Genomic DNA, 19,727 nt, shown 5'->3' on the forward strand with positions numbered 1-19,727 from the left:
AACTTTGCCCCAAAAATATACTACTGTAGTACATTGGACATTAACAATCTTTTGATTGCAATAGATTCATCTTACCGTTAGTTTTAATAAGTATTATGATGATGACAGACCATTCATTTTTTTTTCATAACGAAGGGTCTCTGTCTGTACAAAGACCCAAGGCCCTTCTTATAGCACAAGAAGAACTGTAGCCCTGTTCATTCTCACTCGCACCAGACAAGGCCATAACTCCATACATGGCTGCTGAAGAAGGACTGGTGCAGCTGCAAATGACCACTTGGAAGCAGGGACGGATTCAGGAATATAGCTTAGTGGTGGCACATTGTTAATCATAATGGCGAAAGTTTATTTTTTTAGTCAACCACAATAAGATTGTACTCCCTCCGTCCCTTATTTAGAGTTCAGTATTCCATTTTGGTTGTCCCTTTATAAGTGTCCATTTTGTAAAGTTAGTGGGTAAAAATTGGTGCATTGTCTATTTTGTCCCAAAAAGTATATTTCATTTTAAAAAGTTAGTGAGTAAAAGTGTAATGATGATGGTTAAGTAGGGAAAATTGAGAAAAAAGTTAATGTAAAAAATATAATGATGATGTCTTTTTAATAAGTTAGAGTTACGAAGCAAGACACTTAAAAAGGGACAAAGGAAGTACAAAATTAAGGCATGCATTACTAGCTACAAAAGTTTATAACACGTATTTTAAGTTAAATTAGGTAAAAATGAGCAGTAAATCTCAAACAAAAATTTTAAAGTATGTTTTAAATGAACATTCGACAAATTTTAGAATGATCAAACTAGTTTTGTTAATGACTTTATTGCAAATATTTCTCCCAAACAGTTAAAAATAAAAAAAATCAAGAAAGAATATATCCAAATAGATAAACAGCTCATAAAACAACAAGTATAAATGCACCATATGATGGAATTTATTCATAAAACTAGTTCTATATGTGTATTTTTGAGATAAATGCAAGTGTGTGTATTTATATATTAGCACACTTTTATAATTATGTTAATTTATACAAAAATATTTTTAAAATATTTTAATTTCGAATGGGGTGCGCGTTTGAATGGGAGCGAGTGACCCCACGTGCCTCGCCTAGCACCGTCCCTGCTTGGAGTTGGAGGCCACTTTGTCTTCGATTATCAACGGAGGTGTGTGAGTGAACAAGAGGATGGGAGCCACAAATGCAGTCAACAGAATAGAAGCCCATACTTTGTTCAATACTTCTCCTACTTCACCTCAACTTCTCAACATTACCATCACTTGTCAAATCCATCTTTTCTATTAACATATTGAGATACTGACAGACAAATGGCCGGCTGCTTCGGAGTTATTGGGTGCTTGGTGGTTATAGCTGTCGCGGTAATGCGCGCAGCAGCAGCTGAGACATAGTACACCGTTAGAGATAGTTTAGAGTGGAAAGTTCCTTCCGGCGGCGCTATTGCGTATTCCACTTGGGCTAACAAGCAAACTTTCAAGGTCGGAGACGCCCTAGTTACGCATTGCTCATTTTCTCTAACCAAGTCTCAATGATTGTAGAGGGGATTTTGTGGTTTTGGTGATTACCGTAAACGTTCTGTTCTAGATTATTTTTGTAGAATACTCGGCTAGAATAATTCTATGGCACTAATTTTTTTTAAGTGAGTGCATCTCCACCTCTTACTCAAATTTTCACTCAAAAATTTTGAATAAAAACATGAGTAAAAGCTTCATTTGGTATTGTGTGCGCTTCAATGGGCAAACTCAAACCCAAACATAAATACACATAAATATGAGTAAAAACTTCATTAATGGCAAAGTCGTATATATAAGAGTGTGAAATTTGCCTTCACAATTTTGAGTAAGGATTTGAATCTAACCAAATTTGAGTATTTAATATAGGTTTGAGTAAGGAGTGGAGGAGCCTTTTTAAGGATTTTTACTCAAATTTTGAGTTTTGAGTCAATAAAAGAGTAAGGAGTGGAGGGATTGAGGGGTGCTATCCTGGCCTTGCGGGGCCTGCTTCGATTTTTTTCCGATGATCGTAAACGTTCACTTTGTAGAGCTTGCCGAGTAAAACAATCATGTAAAAAATCAGCTCGATCGGATATCATTAAGTGCCTGATTGAAACATTTTTATTTTGGAAAGAGTGGATCTGAAACACTGGATCAAATCCACTGGATTCCATTATTGGCAAGTTGTATGTGTTCGAATCAGGCACTTAATGATATCTGATCGAGCTGATTTTTTTAATGGACTCGACGAGCTCTACGATGTGAACGTTTCCGATCATCGAAACAAGACCTAAGCGGGCCCCGCAAAGCTGGGACAGCACCTTGCTGCCCCTGGTTCTGCAGTGGAGATGCTCTAACAGACCACTCTATCTAGCTTTTCAGTTAAAATTGACAAGTTTCAAACACATAGCATGCATGTATGTTCTTTCTTCCCTCTTACTGTGGTCCTATTCAGGCAGTGCCAATGGTGTACCAACACAGCTTTATTCCCCTAAAGGGAAAAATTGAAGCACGAATATAAGTACCCATTAAGCATGCTAAAAAAATTAAAGTGAACTTTTAGTATAAGTTGTATATAACTTGTTCGTATTTCGTTATACGAAAATGGAAACGAAAACCCTTTTTCTTTTTTCTTTTTTGGAAACGAAAACACGTTGAGTTCCATTATTAATGTGTTGTTCTTCTCTCTCTTCTTTCAGTATTCAAACTGGACCGGTACACAAGACGTGGCCAGAGTACCCCAAGGATCAATTCAACAATTGCACCGCAAACTTCGTCTTTGGCACGACCCAAACCACCAGCCCGGCTAACTTCACTCTTGAGTCCAACGTCACCCACTACTACATCTGCACCATCGATTCCCACTGCTCTCCGGGCCAGAAGTTGGAAATCACCACTGGCAGCAACGGCGCTTCACCACTTGCCGCTGGGGCCTTCTCAGTGGTTCTGTTGGCCTTGGCCGTCTCTCTCGTGAGTCACATGTAAATCAGTCTCCCTTATATCTATAGCAGATTTCTTGCCAGTGGCAGTGGTTTTAGGATTCAGTTTGTATAAACCTTCAATTTTGTGATTTGTTCGAGTATAACAAAGTAATCTGATTGATCACAGATTGTGGGATTTGTTTACTGTACTCTGCATTGATCAAAGAACCATTCTTTTAATAGGATTTGGGGTTAATCACTAAGCTATTTTAGACATAAGAAAACTAATATGTGTACTAACACCACTATAAACATATTTAAAAAACTTCCATCCCAAGATAAGTAGTTAAGGAATAATCCATGACAACTTTGACCCACCAAACTTTTCAAAATTACATTCCAACCTCTAACATGTCCCTCGCGTGTCCGACTTAAGGTACAAATCTTTGGCGTTTCCGTTCGTAGCTCACTGTTATGATGTCAACGTAAGCCAAGCTCTTTCCACTCGGCTATTTCTTGGTCTGAATTTAAGGACAAGAGGTAGTTCGATTGAAATAATGAAGTTTCATAGCAACCTGCAATGCTAATCTAAACCCTACCGGCTACCGTTTCTGGTTCTTCTTAGATGCTATGTTGTCTTCATCTTATTTTCACAAATTATTTGCAGAATTTGCAAAACTTACTTCTTTGGCACACCCTTGCAACTGGGAACTCATCAACAGCACGCAAGTTCACAATAAAAATGTACATGAATATTGGAGGAGCCAAAGATATATATGCAAAATTGTTATTTCCAAAAATTGTACGTTACATTCCAAAAACTAAAACTACGAACCTGGCCTTTTCATTCGACCAACAAACTGGCTGGATCTGAGCTCTGGTTGTGAGAAAAATAACCCATCCTCAAGATTTTCATGTAACTGTGCTTTACGCTTTCTGGTAGCTGCTTCCACATTCTGACCTCCACCCTCAGAATTCCACCGACTTCTATGGGACTCAAAGGGATCATTAGCAATATCCACAGGAAAGAATGAAAACTCCTTGTTTTGGTGGGGAGACAGATTAGTGAACATGATCCCCTCCTGAGAACTGCTTACATCAACTGTAGGAGTGTCATGAGCCACAACTCTTCCCGGTTTGATGCACGGTTCTTTAAACAACCCCAAACGTAACGATAAGTCAAACCCCGTTTCAGGTGCCTTCCCATGGTGCTTTCTGGAATCTGCTTGTCTGACTCTGTTTGAAGTATTTTCATCCCTCTCACAGGAAAGCAGGTTTTGCAAGAAACCCTTTTTAGTTGTCTCTGCGATTGATGGGAAAATTGGTCTACCAACGAATATGGCATTGGGGTTTCTAGGGACTTGGAAGGTTGACTGGGGCAATTCGGGTTGGAACTGGGTCCCATAGTACAAGGGATAAACCAAACCGACATTTGGGGAGGTGTTACTTTCCACAGGGATAAACTGGTGGTTGCTGGGAGGAGGAACTTCCACACATGGAGAAGGAAAATTGCAATGAGTAATGTGGTTATTACAGCTATTGCTTTGTGTCATAGTTGTATTAGATTGAGTTGAATTCATGGATATGGGCCTTGGGGAGGTTAATAGATTGCCAGAGTGGAGAGGTAGTGACTGGGGGTTCCACTCATTGGTAGTGTTATTAGGATCTTGAGTTTTCTGGCCAAGGTAACTTCTTGGATTAGCATTTCGTTGGCTTCGGGATGCTCTTACTGGAACACAACCCAAATTAAGGGCAGCTGAACATCAGGTGAAAGGGGCACAAACAAACAACAAGACGCAAAAATTAAATTAATCATTTCAAAAATATTCATAACAGTAAATGTTTTCACTAGCTAAAGTGGTAATTTATGGATAATCACCTTCAACGCATGGGGGCAAGAGATCTCCCGTTTCGGTGCTTTCATCTCTCTTAATGATCGTATTAATGGCATCATTAACCCGGTCCCATAATGTTGCAAGATCCATGTACTCAGCCTAAGCAAAGGAACAACAGTGTTCGAAACTTATGTACTCCAAACCAACGTATGAAGTCATAATCAATGCTAACCCATATCAAGGCATCTCCAATCATGCACCAAATCTTTTATCAAATCCTTTCACCACAGTGATACTAAATTAAGGAAAAACTCTTTTTTTTTTAATCAAATCCCGGAAGAAACAAGTTTTCCACCAAATGTTATGAAAGGAGGTTTGGGGAAAACACGTGGAACCTTTTATTGATGAAATGTTTAAGAGAGGATAGATTGAAATCAAATGACCTTTTAGGATACATTCGATTGGATGAAGAACCATTGTAGTGGTTCATATCAGATCAAGCCCTTGACAAAATGTATACTCATTTTGAGGGAAAACAGACTAGGGAGAGAAAAGTTCAAAAATTTCCACTTCCCTTGTTTGGTTTGAGAGAGGAGAAGAGAAAATGCCAAAATATTAAGGGCACAACATTTTCCCTCTTTTCCTCTTAATTATTTTCTCTTCTCTTCCCTCTCTTTCCACAAGTTCCAAAAAGCGCCTAAGGACTGGAGATGGTCGATAATATCTGTAAAGAAGAAGTAAAACCTCAGAATTGGCTTTGGAGTATATGATTTCCTCTGCTTTCAATACCACAATAGGCAGCTTCTCTTGCCATTCTTTGTTCTTCTTAGTGACAGGGCTATGACTCTCTTGGACAGCCCTAAATTCAAACACATGGTGGGCATACGGTCAAACTTCACAAAAAACACACTCTAAAACAGAAAACAAGCTTGACACCAAACACTACCCGGGAAAACCCTAACCTAACGCAAAGAGGGCATTCATAAAACTTCACACAACACCCAAGCTTCTAACATACAACCCATAGACAACCCTAATCGAACACATTGAGGGCATCAACAGAAGTGCCCCAAAAATAGAAGACAAGCTCGAAACAAACACTACCTAGTACCTGAAAATCTGCTGAATGACGGAACCTCTCATTGGTTGGTGTCTATCGCTGTGCCAAGCTCTCCTCACGCACTCGTAGGGTCTTGGCCCTGGCCTCGGCATCTTCAAATTACTGTATAATTAGAGAGAAATGATTCAAGGGCCTACAGGCCGTGTATGTTGTTGAGTTCGGACCCAGGGGAAATGTGGAGAGAGAAAGGATAGGAGAGAAAGGGAGGGAGAAATCTGCTTTTTACAGTAGAAGGCAGGTTCTCAACATGGATGTGTGAGAAATCTGCTTTTTCCCTTCACCACTTCCAATCCCCAGTAGCAATCGTACTTTTTAGAGAGAGAGAGAGAGAGAGAGATGCTCTTTTCACATTTACTTTTGTTTTGTCCTTGGGATTCAATTATGTAGTACTGTTTTACCAATGGTGTGATATGTCTCTGCCCTCTCTCAGTCTCTCTCTCTCCCATCCCTGTGCGAAATAACCCCACCCTCACAAGTCACCATTCAGAAACTGTCTTTATTGCGTTTTGGGCATTTGGGGACCTCTCTCTCTCCCTCTCTCTCTCCTTCACACACACACACACACTCTCTCTCTCTCTCTCTCTCTCTCTTTCGCTGTCTGTGCAACAGTGCAGGATAACGGGGGATCGAGACCCACCATTTTCCACATGTTGGGTGCCTAGGCTGAGCTGCAGCTCGTATCAAAAAATGGTACTCTTTCCGGTTTGTCCGTTTGCCTACACAACACAAGTGTGCGACAAGTCAGTCTCCGTAGGACTGGGGGGAGCTGCTGTCCCTTGAAGGGACAGCAGCGTGCTGTCCCGGCCAAGGGAGTCCCGCTCCGGTCTTATTCCGATGATCAAAAACGTTCACCTCGTAGAGCTCATCGAGTTGAACAAGTACGCAAAAAAATCAGTTTGATCGGATATCATTAAGTGCCTGATCGGAACACATATAACTTGTCAATGATGGGTTCTAGTAGATTTGATCAAGTGTTTCAGATCTATTCTTTTCAAGACAAAAAGGTTTCGATTAGGTACTTAATGATATCCGATCGAGCTGATTTTTTACGTACTTGTTCAACTCAACGAGCTCTACGAAGTGAACATTTCCAATCATTAAAACGAGACTGGAGCACGGCCCTCTTGACCAAGACAGCAGGCTGCTATTCCTTAAAGGGACAACAACTCCCCCAACTCCCAATCTCCGTAGTGCACCGATGCACTCTGCGTATAAGAGTACTCCGTACCTCGGTAGATTTAAATGAGATTTCTATCATCGTGATTTCAACTGTTCAATTTATAGAATTTGTTGACTGAATTTATCTGAAAAATGAAGTTCATCGGACTTTTGTAATCTTTTGAGATTATAATAGATTCATCTCACCTTTCGTTTTCGGAATTGTGACTGATCAATCTTTTTTCTTTTTTTTTGTAACAAAAGGGTCGGTCTTTGACCAATATTTTCCAAATGAAGAAAATAAAATATGAAATAGTAAGTACTGTCATGGCTTCCTGATAAATCCAGAATAAGCTTAACTAAATTAGATGTCCCATATTTAAGTGTTGAACCGCTCTGCAAATTATACGGTTCAAATCACAATGATAAAGTTTCTATGAACGTCATGCACTATACCGCGCGTTCATAGCGTAATATAGAAACTCATTATCCACGTAAGTGCAAATTATGCGATGACTTGGAAAAATTTACATAATAAATGAATCCTACGTTTCATCTTTCTAACAAAGTAGTAGAAATTTTTTTTTTAAAGAATTAAGAATTTAATTGATTCCTAGAGTACAATTGTTACGTACACCTTGTATTTGCAATTTTATAGTTTATATTACACAAAAATAATAGGAGTAGAAAACTTTGGGTTGGTTAGGAGCACCGAAAATAACCACTTTTGTTTTGTCATTGAAAAGTGGTCACTACAAAAACTTGTCCTTTGAGATCTATAAAGAAATACTATAAGGTACTTTTTAAATAATATCTATTTAATTAGAGTTAAACGTGTCAGCAATTGACATGAATCCATTGTGGTTGTAGAATGCGGAGTGGCTTTGTACACGCAGGGTTCCAAAAATCTTTCGCTCGCTCTTGGCACGGCTTTCGATAAGTTTCATTTTCAATTAATTGTTACTTTCATCTCTTTATCAATTTCTCTTCATATATTCATGAGTATTGAATAATTTTCACATTTATTATCCCAAAAAACCACCATTAAAACATTCATTGTATCAAACAACGAGGTCATATTGACTCCCTTACTGTAACGCCCCGAATTTTGGGTACGTTAAGAAGACAATTTTATTCATAAAATCAAATGGAGTGTGGCTCGTTATTACAACAAAACTCTCTCAAGAGTTCAATATTTACATAAACGGAGGGGGATTCTAGGGTTCCTAGCTACAGCTCCTCAGCTCCTCCATTCTTGCCAGCTCCTCAGCTCCAAAGCCTCCACGGTGATCTGCTTACCCTGATCATCTACAAAGTCTGACACATTATACCAGCGTCGCCACCGATATAATATGTCAGGGTCGCCAAAAGGCAACACCGTGAGCTACAAAGCTCAACAGAGTAATCCCATACCCGCTAACCCATAACTTAAAACAACAGGAAATAATAACACATCGATTTCCACATGATACATATATACGCAGCTTAACAATGACACATCCACATTCGTTAATCAACTATCGTTGGTGTCCAAGATTTCAGAGTTTTCTCCTACGCAACTCATCGTAGACCGTGTCAACATTTTTCCTTACAAAACAATCTTTCAAAAATCATTTGTTTAACTCACACAATATTGCATTGGCTCCGTACCGCGGATAACCAAGCTACACACTCAACCTCACAATGGTTCCGTTTTTCCCGGATCTCATTGGAACAAACACAAAACACACTCCACACAATGAGCTACCACGTCCGGCCACAATTGCGGTTTCCAAAATTTGTTTTTAACACACCCAACCTCGGTTCCGCCGCGCCGGTCTCCCGAGTATCCTCACAATGGTTCCGCCGCGCCGGGTTCCCATTGGCACACAATTGCATTGGCTCCTCTCCGCGGATAACCAAGCCATACCTCACCATGGTTCCGCCGGTCCGGGTTCCCATGGGAACGCACACAACCTCACAATGGTTCCGCTATTCCCGGATTCCCATTGGAACACACACAACCTCACAATGGTTCCGCTTTTCCCGGATTCCCATTGGAACACACACAACCTCACAATGGTTCCGCTTGTCCCGGATTCCCATTGGAACACACACAACCTCACAATGGTTCCGCTATTCCGGATCTCCATTGGAACACACGCAACCTCACAATGGTTCCACACAACCTCACAATGGTTCCGCTATTCCGGATCTCCATTGGAACACACACAACCTCACAATGGTTCCGCTTTTCCCGGATTCCCATTGGAACACACACAAAACACACACCACACAATAGGCTACCACGTCCGGCCACATTGTGGTTTTCACAATTCACGCAATGGGCTACCAAGTCCGGCCACGTTGCGGTTTTCAAAACATTTCAGCCTTTTCAAACGTTTCTTTTACACACGCACACGACTCACATAATGTCTCCCAAAATCGGTCATTATGTAGTTTCAAAATATTTCCTTTCTCGGAAAACATTTCTTTTAATTAACCACACCCTAGGTGTCATGTTTCTACTTTCTCGGTTCTCGTGTCTCGTTTACATACAAAGACTCCGCGGTAGAACAAACGTAAGCAAGAATCATCCTAACAAGATCATCCAATTCTATATTACTCATCACGCTCAATTACTACTCATAGCATAACGCCACATGTACGGACACCTTTGGAGTGTATCACTTATGCTTTATTCAAAGCACAACGCCACATGTACGGACGTCTTTGGAGTGAAATCACTTATGCTTTATCACATACCACAAGTAATACAAGTAATTCATATACGCATACTCATAACTATCTTAAAGATCAAAATACGAATATTTCTAATCAAACGATAAGTACGTAAGGATGAACTACATATAATTAGGAGTAGTAGATAGGGATAATCTACCGTTCTTCTTGGCGGTAGTCGGCTACGGAAAGTACGTCGGTGGTCGGGCGGAGTAACTTCCTACGGTAGTCTCCGGTAGCTTCGAAAGAGAAAGGTTTCTCTCGAAACTTCTACTTGACTAATACTACTACTACTTTTGGATCGAAGGGTGGTCGAGTGGCGGTTTAGTGGCGGCTTAGATTGAGTTTCTTGAAGAACTCAAGAACAACTCAAGAACAAGAAGAACAAAAGCAAGAACAAAGAAAGAACACTAATTTTCTAGAGAGAGAAGTTGCTAGGTGAAGGTGTGAGTTCAATGGCATGGGATGGCTTGCTATTTATAGGCAAAATTCTTGGGCTCTCCCTCCCTCTCATGGCCGGCCCCCCCCTCTCTCTCTCTACCTCAAATTTTGACACATGGCATGTAATCTTTGAAAGATCAAAGTCTAACCCTAGGCTTGCATGGCTAAGTTTGGCTAAAAGGTAGGCTTGCATGGCTAAGATTTGTCCTTGGATGGGATTATGGGAGATTTGTTGAAAGATTTGGAGACAATGGGTACAAGATTTTGTGCTAAACAAATATAGAAGTACAATGGAGAGTTAAGTTTGGTTAGGGAAAAGATTCTCCAAGGATGAAGAAAGATCAAGGAAGGATCATGGAAGGTCAAGAAAGTACAACAAAATCTCTCCCTCTCTCTCTCTCCTATCTCTCTCTCGGCTCTCTCTCTCTCGGCCTCTCTCTCTCTCTCTCTCTCTCCTAGTACTACATATATATATATATATATGCGCATATATATACACACACACATAAGAAAGAATAAGAAAGTACAAGATTTTCCAAATCAAAAATCCTATTAAAGAAATACAATTAGGCACATGTTGATTTAATAAATAAATTAGGGTACTTTGTAATCTAGGTAGATCACACCTCCCATTAAACAAATCCAATTGGGTACAAAACCCCAATACAAAATAATATTAAGGGTACTTAGGAAAACTTAGGTTTTAAGGCTACTAAGTACTAGCATAATAAAATATTTGTACCTCATCCCATGGGGTTTTTGAAAAAGACTAGTTTATTAAACCCATGTACTTGGTGAAAGAATAAATCTATTACCTAATGGATAATAAATCCCCTAACATTTATTGTCCAATGGATAATAGCTACAAGGAAACTTTTTATAGTAAAATAATCAAAAAGGTACCTTAAAGTAATTTTATAAAAATCTATAATAGTACTTTGTCCAAATCTTTCTTTAAACCCATTTAATATAAAGAATTGGGTTTCTATTATCCAATAGATAATAGTTCCCCTAACTTTTATTGTCCAAAGGACAAAGAATAAAATCAAATTAATAAAAAGAAATAAATAAGTAATTTCTAGGGTTTGAAAAGGTTGACTAGTCACATCAACTTTATTGGAAGGTTCCCTAGTCACATCGGTACTTTATTTGGTCAAAAGACTTTATTACCCAATGGTTACTAACTTCCCTAACGGTTATTACCCAATGGATAATAGTTTCCCTTGCGGTTAATAACCATTGAACAAAAGAGTACAAGTACCTTTTATTAAAATAAAATTTTGAAAAGACTACATGTACTTTTATAATAAAAAGTTTATTATCCAATGGACAAAAATTACCCTTGTGGTTATTATCCAATGGATAATGGAGGGGTGGGAGAATCCCCAATAAACAATGCATATAAGTACTAGCACATGTTTTTATAAACCATTAAAATATTATATTTTGTATTTTACCAAAATATTTAAATGGGGGGCCTATTGTCCAAAGGACAAAGATTACCCTAACCATTATGGACCAATGGGTAAAGAGAAAGGTTCAAGAGTTTCAAAAGGTCCAAAAGGTTCATCTAGTAACTAGGTGAGTTGGTTGCTCGGTTCCTCCAAGTATTCGGTTGAAATTAACTAAATTGGTCACGTAGGTTTTTCTAGTCAAGAGTTTATCCAAGGACCAAAATCTAACTGCGACGAATATTAACAAGAAATCATATAACACTCAAGAGAAAATAAGTAATTTAAATAAAATTCAAATATTTAACGAAATTTTTATTGACCAAAATTCAGGGTCGTTACGCTTACCACTAAGATGGTAGCCCAGTTGGCAGGGTTTACTAACCTCCTCAACGGAAACGTTGGTTCGTGTCCCGACAGGTGGCTTGGATTCACGTCTGCAGATGAGTCTTTGGACCATTGAGAAGGGGAGCTTATGCCAATTGTGCACCAGGTGGTGCCATGGTGATGGCCCGTCCTCCCAGACAGTACCTATAGCTCGAACTAGACATTTCATCAGGGGGCAGAGAGCCCCTATGGTCACGGCCAAGGGGGATTGCTACGCTGGTTGCCCCCTCCACCCTTTTGAGGATCAAAATAAATCAATAAATATTGACTCCCTTGCTTTGTTGCTGACATTTATAGAATAAGCTAACTAATTACATTTAGATGTCCCAAATGAAAGGGAAAACGAGAGACTCCAAATTTCGATTTCCTTAAATGTTTCCCTCGACAACCAAATACCTAATAAAACGAATACAAACGCTTCCTCCTCGTTGTTTCACCAGTTTAACCACCAAATAAATACAGGCACGACATACTCATGATGACAAAGACAATTCACGAATGGTGGGTATCTGTGCACGTAGAAGGGCTTATTATGTGTAAACTGATTCTCGCTTTGTTTTCAATGCGTTTTGCAGGAAGCAAGTCCATGCGGGGCGTCTGCAGGGCCTTCTGGAGCGGTCTCTCTCTCTCTCTGGTGCGTAGCTTCACTAGTTTGAAGCTGAACTTTTGTTACCGCGAGGCCAACCATGCCACGGATGTGTTGGCCAAACGCGCAGCCCTAGGGCAACATGGTTTTGTTGTATATAGTTCACCCCCTATCTTTTTGGCTAATGTTTTGTTGTCTGATAGCTGTAGCTTGGCTGTTCCTCTTGTAAAACTACAACACTCTTGTAACTCTGTTATCTTAATGTAATATAGTTCCCGGGAAAAAAAGAAGAAGAGGGCTTATGACTGCATATCGCATCTTTTTTCTTTTCACTGGCATTAGTTCCCACACTAGCCTACATCTACGGAAAAAAAGGGAACGGGAATCACACCCAACAACTCGATAGAGCGTGAGTCCACAACTTCCACGATAAAAAAAAAGAAGCCAAGAAGTGGAATGCATTTATCAAAAGCCAAGAAGAATGGCTTCCCCTGTGACTTGCTTTTCTTGGACGCTTGCTTCCGTCTCCAGTTCAGAAGAATGTTCCATTGATTGGATTTCAATTAGCCTAGTGGCTACTCAAGATAACAAGGCTCAATTTAACTCTTGACCATTAAATCAAAAGTGAATAACCCGTCCTCCTCTCTTTGAGGCAAGGGGCGCTTCTGGTTCTGTCGGTGCTTCAAAGCAATTTTGTCTTCTCCATATTAGGATACATCTAGAGTCAATAATCTTATTTGAGGAACTACCGAACTCCATCAGTCGTCGTCGTTACTCTTCAATTTTCAGTTGAGGTCTATCCAGTGGAGGTACTCAAAATGGATTAGTGATCTAGGCCCAATGCAAATGTCTTACGAAAGACAGCAAAGCGACAAGACTCCAAGACGCTACGCCAAGACGGGTGAAGCAACAAAACCCTATTTCCTTGAAACTTGGATAAGCCTTATTGCTTTCGAATCCCTTGGCCCGTGCACCTTTTAAACAAGACTTGGCAACGTTATGACCCAGAAAAAGTCAAGGATAAGCTTGCATTCTAGAAGTGGTAGCTTCAACCGCATAACAAGATCGAAACTCTAAAAACCTTCTTAAGGGAAATCTGAGTTCCTAGCACTGGGCTAGCCCCAAGTGGTTTAGATCCCATCTGAAATACAAACCAAATGGAACCCATAAAAAGGTCAAGAATGTACAGACCAACCAAAAAAAAGGTGGACTGAGTCAAATTTCTGTGTGACATCCATATGCCTCTTTCCTGTTAGTGTTAGATGTTGAATCCACAGACACAAGGGTGGTCAAGGGTTTCTAGTAGATGCCATCAAAGAAATAAGAAGATGTCATTAGGGGCCAACGACCACAAACCAGTCAAAAAGGACCAATTCAGTTGATTGGAGTATTGCATTGACCTCATCCAATGCCGGCGATTAATAATAGAACTCGCAATTTTATACTACAAGATTTCAGGGTACTGACTTAACCAAGGAATAGCCTTGATAATTGGCTAGTTACAAGCAAAAACAGACCATGGAAGTTCCTTGTTCTGATCTCCCCACCAATTTGGTGACAAAATTGAATAAAACCAGAAGCAATCTACCTAACAATTGATGCAGGTTGAAAATGAAAGAAACTCCGTCAACATATATTCATTTCCTGTATGAACGGAAAACCATTAAACATAGAGACACCAAAACAAACGCTCATGTTCTCTTGTGTGGCCTCTTCTAGCCTCTTATGTAGATAGATAGCTTCAACACCAATGGAACATTAGGATGAAGCATAGATAATATCAGAAATATTTCAAACAAGCATTAAAAGAGTAAATTTTTACCAACATCATATCCCAAAAATCACTCCTCCGGAAAGCCATCAGTAGGTTGGGTAGTAGTACCCTCCAGCCGGACCCATGCCAGTCACCGTTGGCATTCCATAAGGCATCATTGGTTGTGAACCAGGGCCATAGAAACCACCACCTCCAGCAATCTTGGCCAAACCCAGCTGCCCTTGCATCCCACTACTGCCATACTGCTGCCAAAGAAGTTGTTCTTGGACAAGCAAATTCTGCTTCTTCTCCATATCAGCAATCTGCACATATGCAGGAGGTGGCACCGTTAAGGACGCTGCAAATGGGTCCTGATTTCCCACCATTTGGAACGTACCATCAGGGGCTGGCAATGCAAGGACAGGTGTTGCACTCTTCCCCGCGCCAGGCAATGCTACGCTGCTTGCACTCCCACCATTTAACTGAGCATTGCTCACATGCTGCCTCACCGCTCCCTGATCATAGATACCATTCAACAATAGCGAATCAAAACCACCTGCTAAGTTAGCCTTCTGCTTTGAAAGGTTACTAGTAGACTCCACCAAGGCCAATTCCCAACCTTCTTTGCCACTCTCAGCCGCTGGTGTTTGCCACGCTGAGGTTACTTCAGGTTCTCCATCTGAAGGGAATACTTCCCAAGAGCCGTTTGGATTGGAATTGGGTGGGCCAGAAAACAAAGCCAATGCCAATTTGTTGTTTTGCTCCTGAGCGGACACACCATCCTTCAAATTCACTAAGTCCTCCGTTACATGCTGAGATTTTGGCTTGGGTTGTGGCTCAGGTGGAGGTTGAGGTGCTGGAGTGTGATTTTCTGGTGCAGGAAGCGCCTTTATTTCATTCATATCCTGTATTGGCTCCTCTTTCACGACTGCTGAACTATCTTCCCTACGCCTCTCTGGGCTTTTCGGTCTATTTGCTTTTTCCCTCACAAACCCCTCAAGTGTCCCCAAAAGCTTATCAGAAATTTTCTGCACTTCAGGGTACTCTGATGACCTTGCAACCCCTATATCCTTACACCAACCATAATAGGCTGCAAGCTGATCAATCATCTTTGCTGAATTAACATAAGCATCAAAAGCCTTAACACAATCAACATACTCCATCTCCAAAAACCTGTCTAATAAAACCCCCAAAACCTCACATATATCACCATAAAGCCTAAAACTCTCCCTCACAACTGGGTACTGAGCAACAAGCACCGTCCTACTATTCTTCGCCATGCCTGTTGGCTTGCACGCCAAGAATCGATCAAGAAGCCTTAGCAACTCATTCAGCCTCTCCAAAACCCTCTCAGGCTTCATTTCCCTAAGTGGGATTTTCTCTTTTCGCTGCTCTCTAACAACGGATTCGTTCAAATCACCATAAGACGTCGACTTCCCATTCATCCCATAAGCCGGTTCATCCCTGAATTCTCCATACCCGTAACCATCTTCATTTTTCCTCCCATCAACACCACTCAATTTCCTCTCATACACCATGAATTCAAGCTTCTCATCGAGGTAAGATGCGTAAGTCCTCACAAAACTGGAATGATCCCAAGAATTCGAGTGAGCCTCATCGCGAAAACCAGACATGTTCAAAACCCTTGTCCCCCTTCGACTCGCATACATAATCTCCTCCCCTATAAAAGGGCCCCCATCAACCATCATTCGATGCACAAGCATTAAGGCCTTCAATGCCACAATCCAATCACGAGTTTTGCTCAACCTCTTCGAAATCGCAAACACAAAAGCATTAACATAACCCTTTGAGTGCTGCATGAGGTATAGAATTTCCCTAATGTACTTCTCATCGGCAGGTTCTTCATCGTGGCTCGTCGCCTTCACCACCAGTACTTCGAGGTCCGGGGCCACAGTTCCAGCCACTTTGGCTAAGCTGATACTCGTTTGGTCCTTCACGGCGCCTATTGCCTTGCGAATCGTGCTGGATGCCATTGCCACAACCCACCCCCTTTAACCACTGGTTGATAGCCCCTTCTCTGTTCGTGAAAAGGTCTAAAATTAGACAATTATGCGAGTGCGTATCTATGGATGCAGATGCAGATGCAGATAAATGGGACAAAATGGTTAGCAGTGGAGTCCAACAATACAACCTTAACCCTTAAACAGGTTATGATCATTGGGGTTGATCCCCAGGACGGACACAAGATTTTAAGATAGGCTGAGCTAACATTGAAGGAAATTGTAACGTGATAAGTACAAATTGTATTAATACTGTTGTATGATATAGAAATATTGCTAAAGATAACATTATTTTTCAAAAACTCTTGCTTGGACTAGTGTTACATTCAAATGATATTGAGCTGACGAACTTAAAATAATTTTAAAGTTTTTGAGACAAAAGCTTCTATAATTAACAATTTGAATCTTGGGATAGGGCAGCTGCACGGTCATGATCCCGAAGACAACCTCAACCCTTCAACCTGGCAACCCTGATCTGATAGATAGACAACTATATACACATACGCACATAAATAAGGTAAGACTGAGAACTAGAGAATTACCATTTGGGATCTAGACATGAAGTGATGCATATACGTGAATTGAAGCTAGAGAATTACCATTTCTGATCTAGATATAAACACCACTTCTTCGAAGCGTGTGCGTACACGTGTGTAAGACATGGGTATAATTACGGATACAGCTACAGATATGGATATGTCCGTAGATGGAGAAAAAAAAATGTTCTACCTTTTTGGGTCTGTTATGAGATCTAGAGAATAAAAGGGTCGAATCTATGGAGGGAAATGAGCGATGATGATCAGTGGACTAATGTCGAAGGCGGAGATGGCGAGGAATTATGTCCAGCAATCACGGCCGTACTAGCAGAGCTCTCACTTCTCTCTCCCTCACTTCTCTCTCTCTCTGTGGATGTATGTACATATATAGAGCTTTCTCTTTATGTATAGATACGGGGTACAGGGTACTCTCTCTCTCTCTCTCTCTCTCTCTCTCTCTCTCCTTCCTTATCGAAGGAAGAAACAGGGGAGGGGACGAAACCGCGTGTTTAATGGTCTAAGCTTTTGCTCAGTAACGCCAAATATCTTTTAAACCCCGGCCGAGATTTTCCGTTTACCTCCCTTTAGTTTCAAGATATTGTACTACTGCCCCAGTTCGACTTGATTTGAATTTTGAACCGTTCAAATAAGTATTTTTTTTATTTACTACTACTACGTATATTTCTGGCTAAAGATATTCAAACCGCCGGTTGTATTTTATCATGCTCTCGTAGTTGTTATAAACAAGCAAAAAAATGGTTTGCAACCTGAAATGTTTAATAGTTTAAATGCAATTTCATAAAAGGGAAATAATTTTCACACTCTACTTTTTGGTTTTTATTGAAAAATTAAATATAAAAAATTTACAAAAAAACAAAAGATGAAGTGCATTTATAAAAAAAAGAATGGAAATCTTTTAACCCTTTCATAAAAAACTTTTTTGGTTTTACGACTTCAATTATAAAATTCTAATCATGAGTTATTAAAGTAATTTGCAATGAAAGTAATAAGGTACTTGATTCAAATGAACTAATGCATTGTCGGCACTCCAAAGTATAGGGAAGTGATCCCGGCAACGGCGCCAATTGTGGGTGGTGTCTTCTCTTCACAACTTCTCCGGATTGCCCCTCCTTTGCTCTGTTGGGAACCTGCACCAAGGCGTGACCGCGTGAGGTGGTTGGCCGCCTCTCGCCCCTCCGACGAGCAAGTTAGAATACATGAGAGAGAGTAATTTCAGAGTGATGTCGGGTTGTGTACCTTCTCTAGGGTTTTATCCCTCACTTATATAGGCGAACGTATTTGCTCTCCAAGCTCAAAGTGACCGTGACATATGGCACATGCCCATGACGTTACAAATAACCGCCTTCCTTCTTAGACATTTCAGTCCTCTCTGGAAACAAGAAGAAGAACCTCCATGTGGCCTTTGAACGAGTTAAACCGATCCGACCGACCAACCAGGCCCACAAGCCCGACGCAAAGGCTCGGACGCTAGGCTAGCAAATTGGACTGTAAACCGACGAGTCGGACCCTTTGATCCGGCCCACCTCCGCTCGGCCGGCCTCTTCGCTACGCTAGGTCTCAACCTAGGCGACGTATGCAGGGCCAGCCAAGAAAGGGCAGCCTCTGGCTCCGCCCGCTTCCCTTTTGTGGGCCAACCACAGGCCCAATCTCGGGTTCGGCCTACCACATGAACTAATGCATTGTCAGCACTCAGTCAATGATGAGTAAAGAAATATTTTTTAGATGTCCTTATGTCACCTTAATTGTTCGAATGCACAAGATGGTATATATATTCATGTAGTCAATTAAAATGTTTAGCATTTTTTTATATTCTAAATTTGAAGAGAGAATACCCAAAAAAAGAGTATAAGATTAAACCTTTCTTTTTCAAATTATAATCATCCCATAAATTACGGGATATGCAACTAGTGTGACTCCTTCGAATATCTTTTCTTTTAAGATCTAAAAACCTTCTTTTGGCTGTCTTGAGGATAGTCTATGTATACTCTTAGAGGCAAAACATTTTTAAAAAATACCAATCAAAACATTGACGCCATTTGGTGCTATCATGGCTCTTTTTTCTTAAAGTCACTTTGGTCTATATAATATTACATAGTACAAATGAATTTTTTAAAAACAAGAAACATCTCACAATTTGTGGGTGGAACCCGTTAGACGGCATTGTTCTTATGTTCCTTTGCTCTGATCTCGAAGGGTCACTATCGTACTACCATGACCTGTGCTATGCACGCCAATGGAAATAAAAAATGGAATAAAACAGATTTCAAGAATGTATTTTCTTATTGCAATATATAAGTAGAGATAGATTTTGGTATATAGATTTGATTTGTCTTAAATATGATTTTTTCAAATCCAGTTATCTTATTAGTTGGGATCAATTGGATTTTAATTTTTTTTAAAAACACATATGTATTCAGAAATTTTATGTTAGGCCACTGGTCATAATCAAAGCCTTCTCACGAAAACACCCCTACTAGACTACATATACTACTCGTACATTGTTTTTACACAAAGTTGTTAAAAATAATAAACCATCACTTTTACGGTCAACGATTATTTCTATCAATTGATTGTGATATTTTTTTTTTTTTTTGGGGGGGGGGGGGGTTAATTTCCTTACATTGGTTATAACTTTATAATTACGCCTTAGCAAACTATAAATTTTCTACTTGCCACTGTTTTCATTGTCACTAATTCTACGACGGTCTAATTTTTTTTTCTAAACCAAAGAAAAATATTAAATACTTAATTTGCCTCCCATTTTGCATCTGAAACGTAGC

General features: G+C 40.2%; 2 protein-coding genes and 1 long non-coding RNA gene across 4 annotated transcripts; 1 reads left to right on the top strand and 2 right to left on the bottom strand.

Moving 5' to 3' along the window:
* The first annotated feature begins 2,921 nt into the window (after positions 1-2,921).
* Positions 2,922-4,105, top strand: LOC131320252 (uncharacterized). The gene is made up of 2 exons (XR_009198166.1): positions 2,922-3,378; positions 3,458-4,105. It is a non-coding gene; the product is annotated as an uncharacterized LOC131320252 (long non-coding RNA).
* On the bottom strand, positions 3,661-6,286 carry LOC131320243 (uncharacterized). Of its 2 annotated transcripts, XM_058350884.1 has the most exons (4): positions 5,864-6,286; positions 5,497-5,611; positions 4,797-4,911; positions 3,661-4,673 (listed from the first exon to the last, which is right to left on the bottom strand). In XM_058350884.1, the coding sequence occupies exons 1-4, from the start codon at positions 5,962-5,964 to the stop codon at positions 3,745-3,747; spliced, it is 1,260 nt and encodes a 419-aa protein (XP_058206867.1). In that variant the 5' UTR covers positions 5,965-6,286; the 3' UTR covers positions 3,661-3,744. The 2 variants fall into 2 exon arrangements, with proteins under 2 accessions (XP_058206867.1, XP_058206868.1); XM_058350885.1 differs by lacking the exon at positions 5,497-5,611.
* Positions 6,287-14,228: 7,942 nt separating this feature from the next.
* On the bottom strand, positions 14,229-17,440 carry LOC131320239 (probable clathrin assembly protein At4g32285). Its single transcript, XM_058350878.1, has 2 exons — positions 17,120-17,440; positions 14,229-16,407 (listed from the first exon to the last, which is right to left on the bottom strand). The coding sequence occupies exon 2, from the start codon at positions 16,361-16,363 to the stop codon at positions 14,477-14,479; it is 1,887 nt and encodes a 628-aa protein (XP_058206861.1). The 5' UTR covers positions 16,364-16,407; positions 17,120-17,440; the 3' UTR covers positions 14,229-14,476.
* Between the last annotated feature and the right edge of the window lie 2,287 nt (positions 17,441-19,727).

Source organism: Rhododendron vialii, chromosome 3a (genome assembly GCF_030253575.1).
Source record: "Rhododendron vialii isolate Sample 1 chromosome 3a, ASM3025357v1".
In the NCBI taxonomy this organism is placed as follows: Eukaryota; Viridiplantae; Streptophyta; class Magnoliopsida; order Ericales; family Ericaceae; genus Rhododendron; species Rhododendron vialii.

What these genes read in the sequence shown, in the direction of transcription:
- LOC131320243 (XM_058350884.1), bottom strand. Translation starts at nt 5,964, where the DNA reads ATGCCGAGGCCAGGGCCAAGACCCTACGAGTGCGTGAGGAGAGCTTGG. An exon ending in GTCATTCAGCAGATTTTCAG is followed by an intron (nt 5,612 to 5,863) that starts GTACTAGGTAGT and finishes GTTTGAATTTAG; the next exon opens with GGCTGTCCAAGAGAGTCATA. An exon ending in CTTGCCCCCATGCGTTGAAG is followed by an intron (nt 4,674 to 4,796) that starts GTGATTATCCAT and finishes CCTGATGTTCAG; the next exon opens with CTGCCCTTAATTTGGGTTGT.
- LOC131320239 (XM_058350878.1), bottom strand. Translation starts at nt 16,363, where the DNA reads ATGGCATCCAGCACGATTCGCAAGGCAATAGGCGCCGTGAAGGACCAA.